This window comes from Rhynchophorus ferrugineus, unplaced genomic scaffold (assembly GCF_030347505.1).
Source record: "Rhynchophorus ferrugineus isolate W39M unplaced genomic scaffold, kcgeb_rfMv2 rfM4, whole genome shotgun sequence".
NCBI classification, from domain to species: domain Eukaryota; kingdom Metazoa; phylum Arthropoda; class Insecta; order Coleoptera; family Curculionidae; genus Rhynchophorus; species Rhynchophorus ferrugineus.
In genome coordinates, this window is record NW_027472583.1 from 16,667,052 (window position 1) to 16,687,050 (window position 19,999).

General features: G+C 30.1%; 1 protein-coding gene across 4 annotated transcripts in view; it reads right to left on the reverse strand.

Annotated features, from left to right (window-relative positions):
- Tomosyn (syntaxin-binding protein tomosyn) overlaps window positions 1–19,999 on the reverse strand; it is a 360,116-nt gene that overhangs the window by 5,906 nt on the left and 334,211 nt on the right. For 2 of the 4 annotated variants that reach the window (XM_076402718.1, XM_076402719.1), the window contains 2 exons: window positions 18,083–18,472; window positions 1,398–1,521 (listed from right to left, as the gene is read on the reverse strand). In XM_076402718.1, coding sequence (XP_076258833.1) covers window positions 1,398–1,521; window positions 18,083–18,472 — 514 coding nt within the window. Of the gene's footprint in view, window positions 1–1,397; window positions 1,522–8,937; window positions 9,062–18,082; window positions 18,473–19,999 lie in introns of all 4 variants that reach the window. The other 2 variants (XM_076402722.1, XM_076402721.1) reach the window with 2 other exon arrangements.

Consider the following 19,999-nt stretch of genomic DNA (forward strand, 5'->3'; position numbering starts at 1 on the left):
TTACGTGGTTATTTGAGGAAAACATTCTCTGATATAATTAAATCTCTGAAAATCGACAACGCGGTTTGTCTGATGGTTGCCTTAATTTCTTAGAGATATCGTTTTTACTTAATAATGGAATATAAACAAAAAATACACCAAGTATCTATGATATTGCGATGGAACTAAATAATGCCTAAAAAATCTGCTAAGAATTAAATACCAAAGGATATTCGACATCTGACCGACAATATTTCAAAATATGAAACAAAACTAAAATTTTTTTTAAAGGAATACAGATATCGTTTTATATACTAATAACATTGTATTTCAAATAAACGTAATATTGCCTCGAGTGTTGACTTGTCCCATTGCAGGAAGAGCACCTTTCCAGTGCTTTTTATTTTAACGAAAACGCAAACATAATACAAGTCAGGATAGATTTCCAAAAGCTCCGTCACTTAATGGACAAACACTTTAGGGCGTACATCTAACAATTGTTCAAATATTTCGAGAAAAATATATCGTCTAATGTTTGATCTATTGTCTAAACATAAATAAAACAATTAAATTACATATGAAAAATTTCAAGAAATGATAATTAAATATTTTTTAAAAAAATTAAAGAACTTGTAATGTCTTACTGACTATAGGTAATTTGGTTGGAAATACTGATGACTTGAATACAGCAAGTAACTGATATAGCTAGAGACTAACAGAAAATCATACTGTTAAGATTTTGCTCCCCATTACATATAGAATGTCGTTTATATAGTGTATTACATATGAATCCGAGCATATTCCGTATTGTGCAAAACAAGAATTTTGTCATGTCATTGCTCATATTATGTTCATTTTTCTCGCAATACATGGCTTAAATTAAGTAATTGTACTCTATACCGAGGGCATGTTACGAAACCACCAGGTTGCATCAAATCGTAGTAAGAAACATTCTTTTGGAGCCTCATTATGTGCATTTCCACCAGACTTTGCTGTTGATGTTAAGATCGATGTCAACAGTTGATCGGGCACAATGTTATACTTTTTGTTCTTTCACAGAATATCCTTTTTTATATCCAGTTATAATTTGACGTAAAGAACCGAGTTTTTTTTGTCCTTTTACTTTTGAATCAACTTTTTGTAATTTTGTAAAAATTACCTTTCAGCATCTCTTTATTTCAGTTCACAAGGCGCCCCAATTGCCATACTTTACGAAAACTACTTGATGCATAACTCCCTGTGATGCTGTAAGATCATTTTATGTTCCTTCGAGTACTGTCTCCAATTTTACCGACAAATGACAAATTCATTACAAACGCAGATGTTTTTAATAAAATTGAAAAAGATAACCCAACTCAGCTGTCACTATAAAGCGCGTATAAAATATGGAAGTGTAATTTACGTTATATGACAATTACCTGATTTTTTCGTGTACGAATCGGCAAATACCAAACATTGGATTGCTTCAGATGTTATATTTTCCAAACTGCTCATGGAACTTGACCTGGACCGTGAGAAACTGCTGTCCAATTTATCTACCCGACCCATAAGAGAAAAGACAACCGTTAGTTATGATCATCCTACTCGTGGAAAGTCAATAGTAATCCATGCTCATTGATACACCTCATATTGTTCAAATATAATAGTAAAATTGATAATGTTTGATATTACTGGCGACAATATGCAGTGATCCGACGAATGTTCTACACTATATTTCTGTATAAACATGCAGTATCAGTAAGCACAAGGATTAAAGTACATCATCCATACGCGATGAACTCAAAATATATATAAAAACGAGAACAGAATACTCTTAGACTTACCAAAACATAAAACACAACACAAAACATCAGCATGCTATCTATCGGTTCGCAATAGCAGTACACCACATCGGTTTCATAGAAAAGTTGGTTGGTAAAAACATGCACAAACCTTTGACTATACAACGCTAACGTCAAAGGTTTTTCAACTGGATTAAGCGGAAATATCTGGAGATGGTGGTTAACAAAAAAAAAACACAACAATCAGGAAAAGTATTAACACAAAAAAGGAAAAAAGAAACACTTATTATAAGGTACAATGAATGCAAAGCACCTAGCTCGGTTTATTTTTTTACAAATATATATGGTTATTGCTTCGAGAAATTATCGAAAATTATTTCCGCTCTTGTGTCAATCACAGGTTAATAAATATTTTTCGATAATTTCATCGGTAAACGCTGATCGGGTTAGTACATAAATCGTTTCAAGCGGCTCTTATTTTTGAGGTAGTATTTGGGTGCAACAACATTGAACAACGCAACGTAAGGGACAGATATAGAGAGACAAAGAGAGTGAGAGAGAGAGACAGAACGAGAAAGAGAGAGAGAGAACAGTAAACACGTTCGTTGTCACTGACTTTTTTACAGTTAATTTTGTTGCCTGTAAAAAAGCTGCTCTCAGTTCGATGCACAACGTTCAATGCAATGGATGGTGTTTACAGATTTGGAAGTACATCTAGTCACCATTGGTAATGATGTGACGTGTGACATGCTCAGTCGCGATCAGTTTTCTTCCACGATGGACGAAGGGAAACTGCACAAAATCGTTGAAGCGGTGGTTTTGTGAAATTTCCTTCGTGAAACAGAAAAAATAACATTTAAAAAGAGTCTAGTCTGATGATAATAATACTACATTTATTACCTAGGTGAAGATTCTACGGAATAAAGAAATATAGGCGTGTGTATCTACTAGTGGAATCGACAAAAATCTACCAAAAACTCCACGATAATAATGCACATAATATTTTAAACAGATACTGCTATTGCTTGTTTTCCTCCAATATCTACCACTAATAAAAATGGGCTAAACATCTACAGATTTCAAAGCTACACTATCTTTATTATAATTTAATTTTTTTAAGATATTGTTATTTAGAGAAGATATAGCCCAAAGATGATAGGACAGCAACAGACCAAGATGAACGAGAGGGAGAGAGAAAGAGAGAGGAGAGAGAGACATTGATAAAATTCACAAGAGTTCATAAAAAAGTTTTAAATCACAACTTATCCATAAAAGAGCGTTACGCAAATTAAGTGATTAATATTTATTAACAGATATAATGAATTACAATTATTATACCTATATTTTATTGAACTAATAAATATTTTTCAAGAATTGAATTTGAAATTGAATGTTCATGTTATTTAAATACAGTGATTTTAGTAATCGGAAGGAGCAATGTTCGGTGAATACGCTGGGTAAGATGGTACTTTATTAAAGTATTTCTATGTAGATATATTCACCGACGTTTTAACGTGTAAGTCGACCGTTATCTAGATGTAAAATTGACTTTCCGCCACTTTTAAAATTGGGAAACTACTCACGGCAACTCAAGCACAGTCAGTTTTACCACATAAGTATTTCTACAAATTATCAAAGAAATAAAAAAAAACTAAATAAAAACCGAAGAATATTCAAATTCAAACTTGATAATATTTTGAGATCATTTTGTTAATTATCTTACATATTGTTTACATACTTTCTTGTCCAATGGTGGAAACTTTGTACATTTCACGCATTAAAATATATGTTGTTTCACATATATATTAAGAAGTATGCTAGATTAATAATTCCTTTGTAAAATAATATTATTGGGGTGTATTTATTTACATAAGTAAACATTTAGCTAAAGAGAATAAATAAATATATTAAACAGAATAAAATATTTTTATAATTTCAAAATTTTGAATTATATTTGTTTGAATTTACATGTTATTAATTATGATATGTTTTCTCTTATTCTTAAATAAACTTAAAAATGCAACACTAATTATTATGTGTTAATTTTATTGTGTTGACAGTAGTATTATATTTAATATTATCTCAATATTGTAGAATTTCAATTTTTTTTACACAGAAAAAATATTTTAATGGGCTCAATAACATTTACTGTCTTAGAGGAAAATATACTAAAATAACATTAATCAATATTTAATTGCCTATTTTAAATATTAAAAAATTTAATTAATGAATTTAAACGTTATATGTGTGTAATTACAAATAAAAAGCACTTAATTTGGATAACAATATGTACGGGATAGTGATAATGAATCCACGAAAAGTGGTTAGTTGAATAATAAACCTATAATTACTGTAAAATGAACCATCAGGAATGTATACTTTAAGATCACAGCAACTAATGGAGTATACGATGAAAAAAATCTAAAATCTATCAACCAAGGGGAGGTATATATATTGGAGAATATTACGGACTAAGATGAAAGGGTTTGGTTTTATCGAACTCACTATCCCAAATACAAAACTAATAATTGTTTCAAATTGATACCTCTTTCTTTAATTCTTACATAAAACACAGATGGCGCTACAGCTTTCCTAAGTCTATCGTCAAATATACAAAAAATATGTCATATTATTTTTTTTTAAATTAATGAAAAATTAAATAAAAGCAATAAGAGGGGTATTATTTATATTTAGAACTGGTAATGTTGCTGTTAAACATCATCTGACGCTTACAATAGACAGTTTAACATTTCTGATCATAATCTTTAGAACACTATCATTTATTGTTGGTTTAGTAACTTCAAATGATATGAATACAATTTTTAGAAACATAATTTAGTTCTAAAGGCACTTTTAAATAATATAGTACAGAAACAAAAGCTACTAGATCACTCACAATTTTGTTTTACATTTTATTACAACATAATATGATATCAATTCGCTATAAAGATCATGCAATTAACTACAATAACAAAATAATTTAAAATGAAAACTACGTATATAAAAATAACTATAAAGTAAATGATTAAATTATTTGAATCATTTGTTGATATATATATATATATATATATATATATATATATATATATATATATATATATATATATATATATATATATATATATATATATATATATATATATATATATATATATATATATATATATAGTTGTGCTAAAATATCACCAAAAATTATTAGATAGTTGATGTCTGCTTATTTGCTTATTATTAATTGCTTAATAAAATTAATTCCACCTGTGTTTTATTCAAGAATTAGAAAAAAGATTAATTTGAACGACTGTTTATATAACCCTTTACTATTCTACAAGAACAGCTGTTCTATATGAAAAACAAAGCGTTCGAAAAAAAACATCTCACAGCCTCGATGATAATTTGGGCTCTGTAACAAGCTTATTAATTAATTAGTTTTTAGTCAGTTTTTAAAATTTAGTGAGATGAAGCTAGTGATGGAAATAAGACTTGAGGTGAAAAAAGAGTGAGTTAGAGTGGAAAAATAATAGTGATGTGAACTCGCTGGGAAGTATTTCAACTGTAGATATATGGTGATTTTCAGTGTAGTGATCTATCTATACGACAAAATATCTTTTATATATATAGTTGTGTTAAGACACGATACATTTTAACTGGTTATAACTATATAATACATCACTCAATAAGTCTCTGATTTGACATATAGATGGAAGCGTTATTGACAGATTCATATGATTATAGTCATAGTATGAATAGTCAATCTGACAGTTAGAGATTTTTTGTACATACGTCAAGATGTTTAATATATTGCCTGCCGTAATTTGTAAATTCGTTTCAAAATCCGATAATATTTTCCTTCTCAATTTATTATAGTTAAAAAGTGACAGAATGCTGTTTGATTAGTTCGAACGCGTAAACGCATGAGCCTGTCAAAGTAGTCCATTGTCAGACATATGCAAAATTCTTGAAAGCAATAGTGATCAGAGGTTATAATTCTAACCTATAAACTATTATGACTGTATAATTAACTGTAGTTTTTAGATGTACTATAATGTTAAAATAAATTATATTTGGTAACATTTTTGTTCAATTATTTTATTTAGATTAGAATTTTGTTGTATGTCAAAGCTAAATTGAATTAAAATTCAGAGTTGATGTGGCAACATTGCACAGCAACGTTTTGATGTCACAAATTTAAACGACGAACGTACAAATTAACTTTGAACAGTCTATATATTGTTCTTTGAAAGATAATATATTTTCCACCTAGTTGGTATGCCTAAAAATTTCGTTTTGTACTGCCTTTTGTACTACTAAACAATTTCTTAGCTCGATATGTGACAATAGATAAAACATGTTAATAAATCCGTTACTAAATACCTGAGTTTACTGTACCTCAACATCGCTAGCTGAGTAAATAGTGTAAACCTCCAAAAGCGATCAAAAACAAATCAGTCGACAAAAAAAGTACCGAAATAATATATATTATAAATAAATTTATTTATTTATAATATGAATAAATTTTGACGAATATTATATTTATCAATAACATCAAATTTCAAAAAATATTTAATTTTTATTTCATGTTTCATTATCAGGAGACTTATTGAGTGTTGTTTTCAGCAATTAATATTTACTTAATACGGTTAATAATTTTAATGCTTGATTTGTTTTGAAAGATGAAATATTACCTTAATAAAAATATGCATTAAAATAATAATTTTGAACATGCCTTAAAATTTGATGTAACTAAACGTAAAGCTTTAAATTTTTCTACCAAACTATTAACTTACAAATATAAAATACTATTAATTAAATGGTGAGGTAACTAGTTTTTTAGCCTCTAGTTTCTATAAAAAGTAATACCATTATAGTATATCCATAATAGGAGTGAACTCACGTCATCAAGATGTATAATGTGTTGCCTAGTGCAGTTTGTAAATTTGTTTCAATACCAGATAATATTTTCCTTTTTATTTTATTCTAGTTAAAAATAAATACAATGCTGTTTGATGCGTTCGAACATATAACCGAATCAGCCTAATAAAGTCGTCCGGTTGTCAAATGTCTGCAAAGCCTTAGTGATAATAAGAGGTTATAAAATAATGATAATAAAAGTTGTTTTCGCGCTTGGCCTCTTTTGATAAATTTCAAATTGCTACTTAATGTACCATATGGCTCTGATTGAAAATGCTGAAAGTAATAGATAGTCAGAGTCAGAAACTGATTACGTCTCTAATCAGTTACTTTGAACAGGACCGAGATAATGAGGGGCTCATCGTGCCAGTAAAATCCCTAAGTATTGATGATATGATGATTGATGACTATTGGTGACACCCCGATGTTCGTTTAATTCGAGATTACATTTATGAAATGTATAAAAACTCAGTAATTTTTTAATATAAGATAACCCACGAAGAGGTCTAATGAAACTTTCAGACATGTTTTTAAAAGAATACAATTTTTAAAAGATATAATAAAATTAAGGAATATTTGTTATTTCAATTTGTGTATAGACATAGATATTTCATAATCGAATATTAGGTCATCCTTGGCAAGATGCTAATAAAGAGAATGTAAAGACAACAAAAGTTCATGGAGAAAGAAAAATTAGAATAATATTTGATTAGGTTTTGTTAATTATATTTTTTCAATAATTCATCGCAGATATATTGTTCTTCATGCTAGAAACAAGAATGGTTTTATTCCTTGAGCAGAGTTAGTGTTTTTCTTCATGTTCAAGAGTGCTGTTCAGCGATTAATTAACTAGGAGGAACCATCAGTTATTGTTAGGCCAATGCACCATACGATAGTACACTGGTAAAAAAGATACCAGTAAGTGGATTGGCAAAGGCTATAATTAAAGTAAGGCCTGCATAACATAAATCAAAACAAATAGCTATATAGCTTGGTATGCTTAAATGCGTTTTAATTAATTTACTTCTTTAGCTAATAGGCCTGGAAAAACATACGCAGTAGATCAGATGAAAATAAATTGCTATGAGATGTGGTAAAGAATTACTACAATAGACATGCAGGATGAGAAAGATATACAAGCAAGAACTGTTTGGATATCTGGAAGAAAGAATTAGTGTCAGATTGTAATTTAACAGCTTAGTTATTGACTTGAATAGTGGCTGAGGAAATGACAGTCAGTGAATAAAACTTTCTGGATGTGGGATTATGATTCAATGCTGACAATTACCAAGACAGGGTGATGAGAGTGGAAATAACTAAAGATGGGTATATAATTAATATAGGATAACTGTGTAAAATCATATTGCAGAGTGTGAAAGATTTATATGCACAGATATGCGTGTAATTGTTCAGAATATATGTTATATGAACATATGGTTAGCCAATGTATGTAATACTAACTGTTATGCAGATATGGTAAATGCATTATGGAGAATACAGTAATTAAATCAAATTTCACCAAGAAAAATATACCCAGATAATAATAGAAGAAACTAAGGGGAAATACCGTGATATTAGAATGATTTGACAATGAAACACAGCAACGAAGGAAACAAGAACTAAACATAAAAAGGTAAATATGCTTTCTAATGAAAGTAAAAGACATTACTTGAATATACAATTGTTAATTAAGTAGATTAGACCTTCATGGGATACCATAGATGGTTTTCAAAAGAGTTCAATGTAAATATAATAAAACAATTCTAACCTATAAACTAACGGGGCCCATTATTTTATTTAAATTAGAATGTTGTTATATATCAGATTTTATGTTATAATAAATAAGATGACGCGAGTTCACTGTTTTATTGGATAAACTACATATAAATATTAAGCGTACAGGATAATGCTATGTTGATGATAATGATAGGCAAAAAAAAACACGAATAAAACGATATTTTGTCGTACTTCTCAGATCTTATCTTATCCAGTGGTGAGAGAAAAAAAATAATGTGCCAGAAACGGAAAGGAAAACCTCGAAAAACATCAATGACAATGATCGAACCCTCATCAATGCAATAATCTCGATTGGTGACTGAGAGTGTACTACCAAAACTGCAATACTGCCGGGCCACCATCAGCTGCTGCTTGGCGTGCCGATCGAGCGGCTGGGTGACGCAGAAGGGCGGCGCCGTGGCCGCCCCCGCGTAGTACGACTGGTCCTCCGAGTAAGACGCCGTCGATAGGCATTTGTGCAGTTTGCGGGTACCTTGGCTACGGCTGCGACGGGGCGGCTCCGGTCGAGGGCGACCCGCGGGAGCGGACACGCTGGCGGACGGCGGGCCGGGGGCGGTTGGACCGATGCCGCTGCTCGTCGGACACACGCCGTTCATCTGGCGGACACAAGACAACCACAACAATGCCGGTAACGAGCACGACACAATGGGGTGTAGCGTAGACATCGGAAGGGGGAGTGAGCGAGGGGAAAGGGGCGGGGAGGCGGCACTTCATGGGAAATTTGCGGGAAGCAGGTCGTGGTGATGGGGGACGAGGAGATCGAGGATCTTAGAGTGGAACGCTTTGTATTATTTGTATTATATTCCGGGTAAAGCGTCTTAAAACTAAATAGTCGTGGCGTAACATGTCTGAACGCGTTAGATGGAGACAAGCCCTAAACAAGGCACTTTGGGGTATATTAGAAGCGTTATCTAGATCATATCATCACAGCATAAACAAAACAGCAGGATCTTCTGACTGTAAACCGATATAATAGACACATCAATATAAACTAATTTTTGTTTCAATTCTAAATCTTCTTTTAAGATACTTAACATTATTCGAAATTACAACTTTTAGACTGTTGAAATCAAAACTTGTCATTGATATGATTGAGTGAGCATTACCATAAGATCATAAAAAAGGTAGCAAATTTCTTCAAATTTAACAATAAAATTAAAATTTTGCAAATGCTAAACGGAGAACTACTATTTCATATAGGGAAATATCAAAACCATCGAATATGACAGTTAGGATAGGTTGTTTAATAGTTGTTTATATCGATACTTCACATTTTTATCAATAGATATTGCTGATCAAAATACATGAAATCACTCAATATTTAAAAGTCTTATTGTAATGTAATTGGTTAGCAATTCATTACCTATTATTATACTAATTTTTATTATATATATATTTTACAAATCTGATCAAGTTATCCAAAAGTTTAGTTATCCATTTTGTTTCAATATTTGTTCAATTGATCTAATTTTGGATACCATTATAATAATGGAAGTTTAACTTAGCCAAGGTGTTTTCACAATTCTTGCAACATGTGGACGAATGTTGTCAGGCTTTTATTCACAAAGATATCGATTGAGATCAATAAGCCTAGGATGATGGTTTCTTTAAGAGCAGCTTAAAATCTCTCAAAAATTCAACTCTGCTCCGTTACGAATCACAAAAAAAAAACGATATATATATATATATATATATATATATATATATATATATATATGCTCTTATGTATGTAGCTTTATGACGTTACATTAAACATCATTTCATTGAAAGTATTTTGTTATATGTTTGTTGATGTTATATGCTCAGTAAACATAGAATAACTATTTTAATTTTTTTATAGTAAATACGTACCAAACCATGGGTACCGAAATTGTTTTGTAATGCATGCAGAACAAAACTGTACATAGTCACTTGTTAAAAATGTGCTCTCGAAATTTCTGTACCAACATTATGGAGAAAACAGAAAAATCATGTAGATGTTTGCTAGTTTTGCTCAATGAATGTCAAAATGACTAGCTGGTAGCTTGGTGGCTTTCTCGTACTTAACCAAGTTGTTTCCAAAACTGTCATACGCAAAAATCAAAGAAGGAATATTTGTCCGACTTGATATTTGAAAACTGATGATGATTGCTACTTTTGTTATGAATGTTGAATGGTATGAAATGGTAAAAATGCAAAAAATAGTTTAGTAAATATCCTGACAGTGATCTATTGTCAAATTGTCCAGAAAAATGCAAAAAATCGTCTTCATCACAGACGCTATGAAAGCGATTTCGTTATGGAAGAAAATTATTTAATTTATTGATTCAATGATATGAATTCAATTCGTTTCAATATTTGTTCAATTGATAAGGCCAAGGTGTTTTCAAGTAGTAGGTTTTCACAATTCAAGCAACATGTGGACGAGCGTTGTTGGCATTTTATTCACAAAGTGATTGATTGTGATGTAATAAGGCAAGTATGATTGTTTTTTTTGTATGGGCAGCTTAAAACCAGGCTGGGTAAGACCGGATGTCTTCTGGGATAATTTATATGTTGGTCACTCACCAGTCGGTATGTTATGTTATTATCTATTTTTTTCTGTGAAATAAATTTGTTGAAAATCCGTAAAAATGAAGTTATACATTCAAGAAATTAAAAAGTATTGTGGTTGTAACAAGTGTAAGCTGAAAATAGTGAGATTTATGAAAAATGTACTATATATTAATCACGACAACAGAACAACAGAGCTAAAACAAGGCGAATAAATGTATGTAAAATAAGTATTGATCCAACAGTTAAAACGAGTTTCATAACCGTTTTACGTCAATGTTAAAAATAATAAGAAGAAAAAAAAACGAAAAATAGAACCAAGTCTAAAATTTGCCTTTGTTTGCTAACAATAATCGCTCCAATAAAATTAACTGGCATTTTAGCAAACCAACAGCGACAGGCACAATTTAAATTGGAACTATGGAAAAATTCGCGCAAAAGATCCTGCTGCATTTAATTTTATGCTGCGTCATTTCGGCGTGCGACCAGAAAAATACTGCTGTGATTCTAATTTGGAGCACGCTATTGTGGACATTTAGTACAATGACACTATTGTTCGGACCGAAAAATGGATAAAAACGTAAATTTTTTATCAATCTTTGGTGTTTAAAAGTCCATTATTAATACATTTGATATGTCTAGTTAATATCGATGCAGTTATTGAAAGGCTTCCATTGGAATTATGGTCTATTCAAAGTTTTTTTAGTAATGCATCATGGATATCTGTGACGTTGAAATATTGCAATGTTGCCGCATTAACTCTGAGTATTTTTGGCAAAATTACACGACCACCCACCAACTTTTCGATACCATTTTTGTAGTACGATTTGTCTTTGCTTCAAAATAGGCTTAGAATACATTTAATTTTTTTTGTATGTCAAAGCCAAACTGAACTAAAACTCAGAGTTAATGCGGCAACATTGCAATATTTCTACGTCACAAATATCCATGATGCATTACTAAAAAACTTTGAATAGACTATATAATATTATGGTTGCTGATGATCGGTGAATTATTGACTTTCTCCAAAATCAAATGTATTAAGATGGACGGAATATTCATATTTATACAAATTATTACATACACTGGGTACTTGTGTATGTGATTGTTTCACCACAGCTATTATTATTTTCATTATTTCTTGATTATTGTTGAATATTTAAAACCAAATTGTTGAAGTAAAATAATGAGACTGATGTTATTTTATTAAAAAAATACATCATGAAATAAAACGTAAAATTAGATACTTCTTTGTAAAATATTATTAAATATTCGACAGATCTAGTTCAACCCAATTTAGTTCCATAACACCACTGTATTCATTTCAAGACAAATCTCTAAATTTTACGTATTGATGAAATTATTAGAGTTATAGCAAATTTGGTTAATAAACGATTAAGAATAGTATGATCATGTAAAATTATATTTTACATTTAGAGAAAACAAATTAATGTGTCCGTCTATCAGGCAGGAATATGCAGCTGTGAAAGAAAAACCTGACAAATGCGAAAATTTCATCCCAACATAGATTAACAAAATTCAAGAATAAGAAGAATAATCTGTCCTCTTAGTTTATAATAAATTTAGAATTTCGAAATCAGATTTTCATTTAATTTGATGTAGGGTGAACAAAGAACAGATGAGAGAAATTCTGAACCCAATATTGCATATAATATATTAGGCCAGAAATATGAAAGATAAGAACTATATGAATACACAAATGAAGTAATGAAAATATGCAGCAGCTAAAATTAAACTGACTACATAATTTGCATAAATAGGATACATAGGGCAATTAGAATAAATTAAGAATTATTATGAGATTAATGTAATAAGATATGTGACTGTATGACATGATTCTTTCAACATTCCATCAATTATTTTGATTATTTACTTTATAGACCTAAGTTTTGAAACCAATAGTTAATTTAATGACTGTAAATATATTCCTTTAATATTAATACATTTTTAAACTGTAAAAAATAAATTAGCTAATTGTGTTTCTAATTGTTTTAATATAAATGTTAAAGTCAAGTATCAATTTCGAAATTGTCTTATTCATATATTCTATGTTTTAATATACAAACATGTATTACTTCATTTATTATTCCATATTTATGTGCAATATGAATTACTTGCTAAACAGTAAAATTATCGTTTATATTCAGTGTATCACCTTTGAAGGGAATTATGTTGAATAAAAAAAACTAATTTTGCCAAAAAAAATGTGTTTTACTATGGTAGGCCGGGGACTTTTCAATTGACCTATTATTTGAAACTCTTGCTTATTATGAATATCATATTATTGAGAGACACGCGAGGTATTGAAGAGATAGTTGAGATAGTTGTAGTATCAGTCTCGTTGTTTTATTGTCACAAATCAAATATTTGAGTATTAATACGACTTCTGCTGACATGAAAAGTTGTTAAAGAAAAGTTCTTCTGCGTAGATTAAACTTGATATCGAGGTTAAACACTTTCCATACCAAAAATCTGGATCTGCCACTACTGATATCAAAAGAGCCATGACAACGACTGACGTTTTTTCAAAGATTTTTAAATGAGACTAAACTTAATCTTCAGTCAATCTAGTATATTTTTAGTTTAACTTAATACGTATAATAAATAATGAAAATAATAATAGAGCGTTTGTTGCTGTTAACCCTATTCATGATAAATTTCTACGCAATATCATTTGGTTTCTAATAAATTCCTTTACGCAATCCTACCCCATAGAACGAGACCAGCAATGGCAAAGCATCCGGTCGTGGGACCTCCCGACGACATCCAACCCTGACAAAGTCAAAAAGCACCCCTAGTCCGGTTCTAGAGCAACGCCAAAAATTACGATCATATAAATCGAAGGGTCGTCCAGTTGGTTAATAATTTTCTTGACATCTAGCTAGATTTATTAGAATATATGCTGATTTACGGTTGAGATTATAAGGGTGTGTCGGGGTTCGGTATTAGTGACTTGCAATTTTAACATGCCTATGATAATACGGCCGTAATTCTCATGTATCTTATCATTTAATACATAAATAGAAAATTTTAATTTTTTATAATCAACGGGATAGTTCATAAATTATTCATTATCAGATGTACAAATAATGGTTTATGGAGTAAATATCTTGAAACAATAGGGAAAAAACGTAGAATGCCTGATGTTTTCAAACACCTTTCTTTACTAGATTTTATTATTTAAAGATTGCAGAGTACCATTTATTCGTTAATTACAGAACTAGGGACATTTTAGGTATATCGATATTTTAAAACAATATCGATATATCGGCCAACTTCGAACAACATATCGGTAATTATTTTTAACAATATCGACGATTTTAACAATATTCCTTCTTTCACAACTATCGATATTTTTTTGAATGTATATCAAAAAATATCGACAAAAAATATTGATATGTCGGCCGAAAAATATTGATATCGATAAATATCGATATATCGATACTTTGTCTATCCCTACGCAGAATTAACAAATTACGTCATTTAAATAGCTTATCCTTTATAACACATTCGAATATCGATCGCATAGGCAGAGTTAAAATAATTTTGAGAGTTGTTTCATCACTATGAAGGTAACAATGCGATTCTAATCAAAGAAATCCGTTCAAGAAAGTGTTCGTATCAGATTTTTTTGGGATTTAAAGGAATTTTGTTCATGAGTTATATCCATTAAAATAACAAACTCATCATTTCCGACTAATTCGTGAAAAAAGATCCAGTATACAGAAGAAAAAATATGTTTGTAATCATCAACAATCTCACACAACTCAAAAAATTATCCTTAAAATTAGTTATTTGAAGTACGAATTGTTTTAAACCCACGCTCATTCGCCAGATTTAGTTCTTTCTGATTTCCGACACTTTTTAAATCAAGAAAATTTATTCGTGAGAGATATAAAGTGGAAGCTCGTTAGAATAATTGCACTAAAGTTGAAGAACATTATATTGAAAAAAAGCGATGTTTTTCCAAAAAAAAACATCGAAACATACCGGTAAAATTAATATTTGAAAAATGTTTTTTCAGCATCCCTAATATTACAAATATTTTAAAAAGTATCGATTTTCTAATAAACCCCAATTAAGTTGGAATATATGTATAAAGGTTTTTTTGATTTAAAATTAAGTATCAAAACTTAATTAAATTAATTAAAACTTATCGAACCAATTATAACCTATATTTTATTAATTTTGAAAAAATGCTGTAGTAACATTTATTCATAACAAAAATATAAAATAATTCTAATAATTAACAAATAAAATATATTAAAATAACATAAATTTTATTCCATAATAAATATTATAAATTTCAAATCGAAATTAGAAACTGTTACGATTCTAGACGTGTGTTTCACAAAATGTCAAAGCTATATATTTAAGGAAAACTGTAAACTTTTCTGGCAAGCTGTGTACGGCCAGAAATGCCACGAACAAAGTTGGTAATATTTTTTGTCTGAATAATTCTCGCAACGTATTGATTACACAAAACGATAAAATATTGTAATTTATAATTCATTTGTTAAAAAAAATACAGACATTCATTTTACTATAATGTTCTTCTAATAATAGCATTTTCTTATGACTAAATTATTTGTACATCAGATAATTAAAATGATTTAATTACCCCACATGGCACACCCCTCCTCAAATACCCTATTCCAATTGAAAGTACGGGGTGAAATATATATGAAAAAAAAAATATTCGAACGAAAACAACAAAAGCAAACGTAGGAAAATTAAGCAGGGACATAAGCGAAACGGACAAAGAAAAGGCACAAAAAAACGCGAATACGTAACAAAAAGAGGAATAAAACAATTAAACGTGTGTGGGTTGGGGAATGAGGTAAAGACCTTTGGTTTCGCAATCTACTCATTAATTAGAAAAAATCTAAGAGCTGTAACGGCCCATTCCAGTCTAAAATTGTCAGAGTTTGCCAAAAAATCGGTGTTTAGACAAGCACTGCTAGATAATATTGCAGATAGTTACAGTAAGTTTGTTCTTAAAAGTTTCTACGGGGATGCGATGAAAGTTTGAAAATGTACTACATCGAATTTCAACATTCTGAGAAGTTTCTAGCTTTATTTAATTTTTATTATTATCTATTTAGTTTTATTCACTGTTTTAATGTTGATATTACTAGTGTAAAGATGCATTTTAGTTGTTATGAAGAGTTTAAATTAATAATGTAACAATAAATTGGGAAACTATACCTTTTATAATTTTTCTTTTCGTGCAGCATAACTTGGTGCTTTAGAAATCAAATTATTTGTAATATTTAATAATCTTTATATTACTATTTTTGTTTCATATTATTTTTTAAATTATTCCCAGACTGTTTTGAAAGTCAGTTAGTTTACTTTAGATAATAAATTACTTCTAATATTTAGTAATGTTTTTATAGGTAATAGTAATGTTTGTATTGGTATTCTTATTTCACGTGATTTTTTGCATTATTCCTTTCCTGTTTTGTTTTATTAGATAAAGTCCATGTCAAATTAAAATATCTGTTATAGTTAATAAATTGTTATTAGTCAAAATAAGTCCAATAAGTTTTTAATGACGTTAAAATATTATCCCATCTAGTAGAAGCAGATCTATTAATATACGGCGATATAATTTTAAAACTAATATTCTCATCTCAAGATTTATTGAAAATAAGTTTTAGCTCACATCTGAACATCAGTAAGGGTAGATTTAAACTAACCTTTTTTAAGAAAGAGAAAATTCTTTTTCTTTTATTCTTCCGGTTCGGAAACTAATTTAGGTAATGTTGAAATTAATAAGTAAAAAATGTTTCATACAATAATCTATTTGAGTGAAAAGTATTGTAAATTTTTATTTGTTAGCTTATTGATATTGTTCTTTTATTTAATTCAGTGAATTTATTTTGAAGTTTTTTAAAAATATTTCTCATGTTGCAATTTTAAATAGTGAATAATTATTTGTCACTTTTATTAAAGTTCTATTAATTGGTTAATATCTTTATACATTATACATTTTGCTTTATTGAATTTCTTGTTATACATATTGAGATTTTCAAAATAATACTTTATTTAAAAGACGTCCGCCTTTTATATTTCGGGATTGCACTAAAATTATTATTGCCATTTGAAAACTGATGCTTCTTTAAGGAAGTTTGATAATTTTTATTGAAACAATCATATTTGTCAAAAATATCATTTCCAGAGGTATGAAATTTACAGCGATGAAATTAATTCAAATACTTTTAATGAATCTGTCATCTCTCCCATTTCATTTCGTCCAGTTTGCTTCGAAGTTAGGTCGATGTTCGTGAACGTCGAAAATCGGTGACCTCTCCAGTAAACATTGATGGACTTACTATGATATTAATGTACCTCTAGAGAATAATGGGACCAGCATATGTTCAATGTTGCATACATATTTGGCTATTATGGAATTAAAAAAATGTTAAATATTTAACACATCGGGTGGCCAATATATCAAGATTAAATTATGATGATAATCTTTTAAGTATCTGAGATGGTTGCTGCTTCATATTATTTGGAGGTTATTCAAAGATGAGAGTGAAATAAATGTGTTGAACTTGTGTTTCGTGAGCAATATATTAAAACAAAATCAACCTCGAGATATAAAAGACAGTTCTGGTATTATATATATTATTACGAGTAATCAAGAAAAATATTTTAACGTAAAATAATTAAATAACTCCCATTTCTAAATTAAGTTAATAAAATTAGATTATAAATTACTGTAACTATCTGAAATATAAACCAAAATCAGAATAAGTTAATAAATTCTCCCAAAACTAACCGATGTATTTATAACTTGAGACGTGTAAATTGAAATCAGTCTATTTTTAAATATATAATAGTCTCATGTTATACACACTTCTAATTCTTGAAATAATGGCGTCTCTGCTGCTGGTGACACAAAATAGACGTAAACCGAACTTCAGTAAACAGACACGACATTATTTCGAAAAAATCTAACCAACACCAACACGCATAAAAACCTCCCTACAAAACCCAAGGCGAAAAATATCACCGAGAAACCTCCTAATTCCCTCAAACCCGAGTTAAAACTTACTGAAACGCCTCATTAAGTTGCCGGTGAAGGATCCTGGTGGACTTATTAGACAGTCCTCTTTGTCTCGCAGGTCCCTAACTACCATACCGTCGCCTTTCAACATTTTAACGTTCGGCACGGGCAGGAATCGTTCCCCGTCGCGTTTCGACTGGGAATTTTTCTTCTTCTGCCCTCGAGGGGGACGCACTGGCGCCGCGCCGTCTTCATCTAGGTCTAGGTTATCCGGGCGAATGGCGAAACTCATTTTCCTGCTACCTGGAGGATCGGGAGCGAGAAGAACAGTTTCTACCGGGTCGTATACTTCGGGCGACATTTGACCCGAGGATAGCTCGCTGGGTACGTGGTCTTGTATGTTTGTTGGGCTTTTCACTCGACCGTATGGGTCCACCTAGCATGTTTAGGGGTTACTAATTGTTATCATTATAAAGTATTTGGATGTATGTATTTTAATTTCTAGGGTTCTAACCAAAATACAGATTTTTGGCAATAAACTTTTAAATCCAAAGATTATATTAAATTGGGCAAGATAAAAAATATATTCAAGATCTTAATAAATAATGTTAAATGTTCTTTTTAACACTGTTTAAATCTTTATGAATAAGTTTTAAACAAAATGTAATGAACTTTAAAACTTAATAATAATTTGTTTTGGGACCTTTTAAAATTGGTTTACTACATTATTTAATATATTAGCTTAAAAGTCCTTGGCCTATTATATAAGTAGCTCATCCATCAAAAACCCTTAAAATATTTGCTCGAGTAATTAGCGATGTTATTGTCAAAATTTCACTTGCATATTGCTCATTAAATATATATTAGGTGCTTGCATATTGCAGACTTATTGAATGAAAACTCAGCTGAAACTCTCAAAAAACTTTTAAAAAATTTACAAATTGATGAATCAACTGTTTCTAGATGTTTACATACGATAAGAAAGATCCAAAAAAGGAGAAAATGTCATACGAATTGACTAATAATTCCATTTCGAACCGTTTCAACATCGCTGTGTTGTAGAGTTTGCTGTGACCTATTGTGACTGTTGATGAAAAGTGGATCAACAACGAAAATCCCAAGCGCAAAAAAATCATGGGTTACTTCAGGAAGTCATCCACATCGAAACCAATAGAATTATATGCGGAATATTCATAGCTATAAAGCCTTGTTACAAGAGCTGTGAAAGCTGAATGAGAAGTCATCAGATACAGCACCTTCTGGCTGCCACTTTTTTCAGATCGGTGGGGCATGGCTTGCTTGATTAGAATATATGCAAGTACCTAATGGTTATGACATGTAAGACACTAATTTTGATATAGTCAATATAAAAGAATGGGGAAAATGAACTTTTTATGGTGGTTAAATAATGGTCTTTGAATTTAAAAAAATTAATTGAAGTAAATAAATGGCTCAATAAATATAATGGCATCAGTCTGCCTGGAAAATCAATCATTGAATTGAGTTGAATGCTAGAAATTAAGAAAATTTAGACTTGTTGCATCAATACAAGAGTTTTAGAGTTTTAGGTCATACATCACTCCTTGACGATAACAGTACATAAATTAAAGTTGTAGATTACTTGTAAATACCCAACATTTGCCAGATATTTTTAATTAAATAAAAATAATTCTGTAGGAGTTATTGTTGAAACAAAGACTAATAGGTTATGGCCAGAGGTTGAGAAAGAAAGTATTGTTAGCTAAAGAATAGTGCTATCTATTCTTTTCCAAGTAACGTAAAAGTTCATGAGGGTACTGTACTTATTCTACTGTCATTATTGGTCATAATAAATTATCTAAAAAAATATTGGAAACTTTTGAGATATACCATGGGTTTAGACCAGGAACTTTTCAGCCAATTGCCATTTAAATGAAATAGGGAATGCGAATAAACTACATACGGAACTTTTAATACTGGTGAT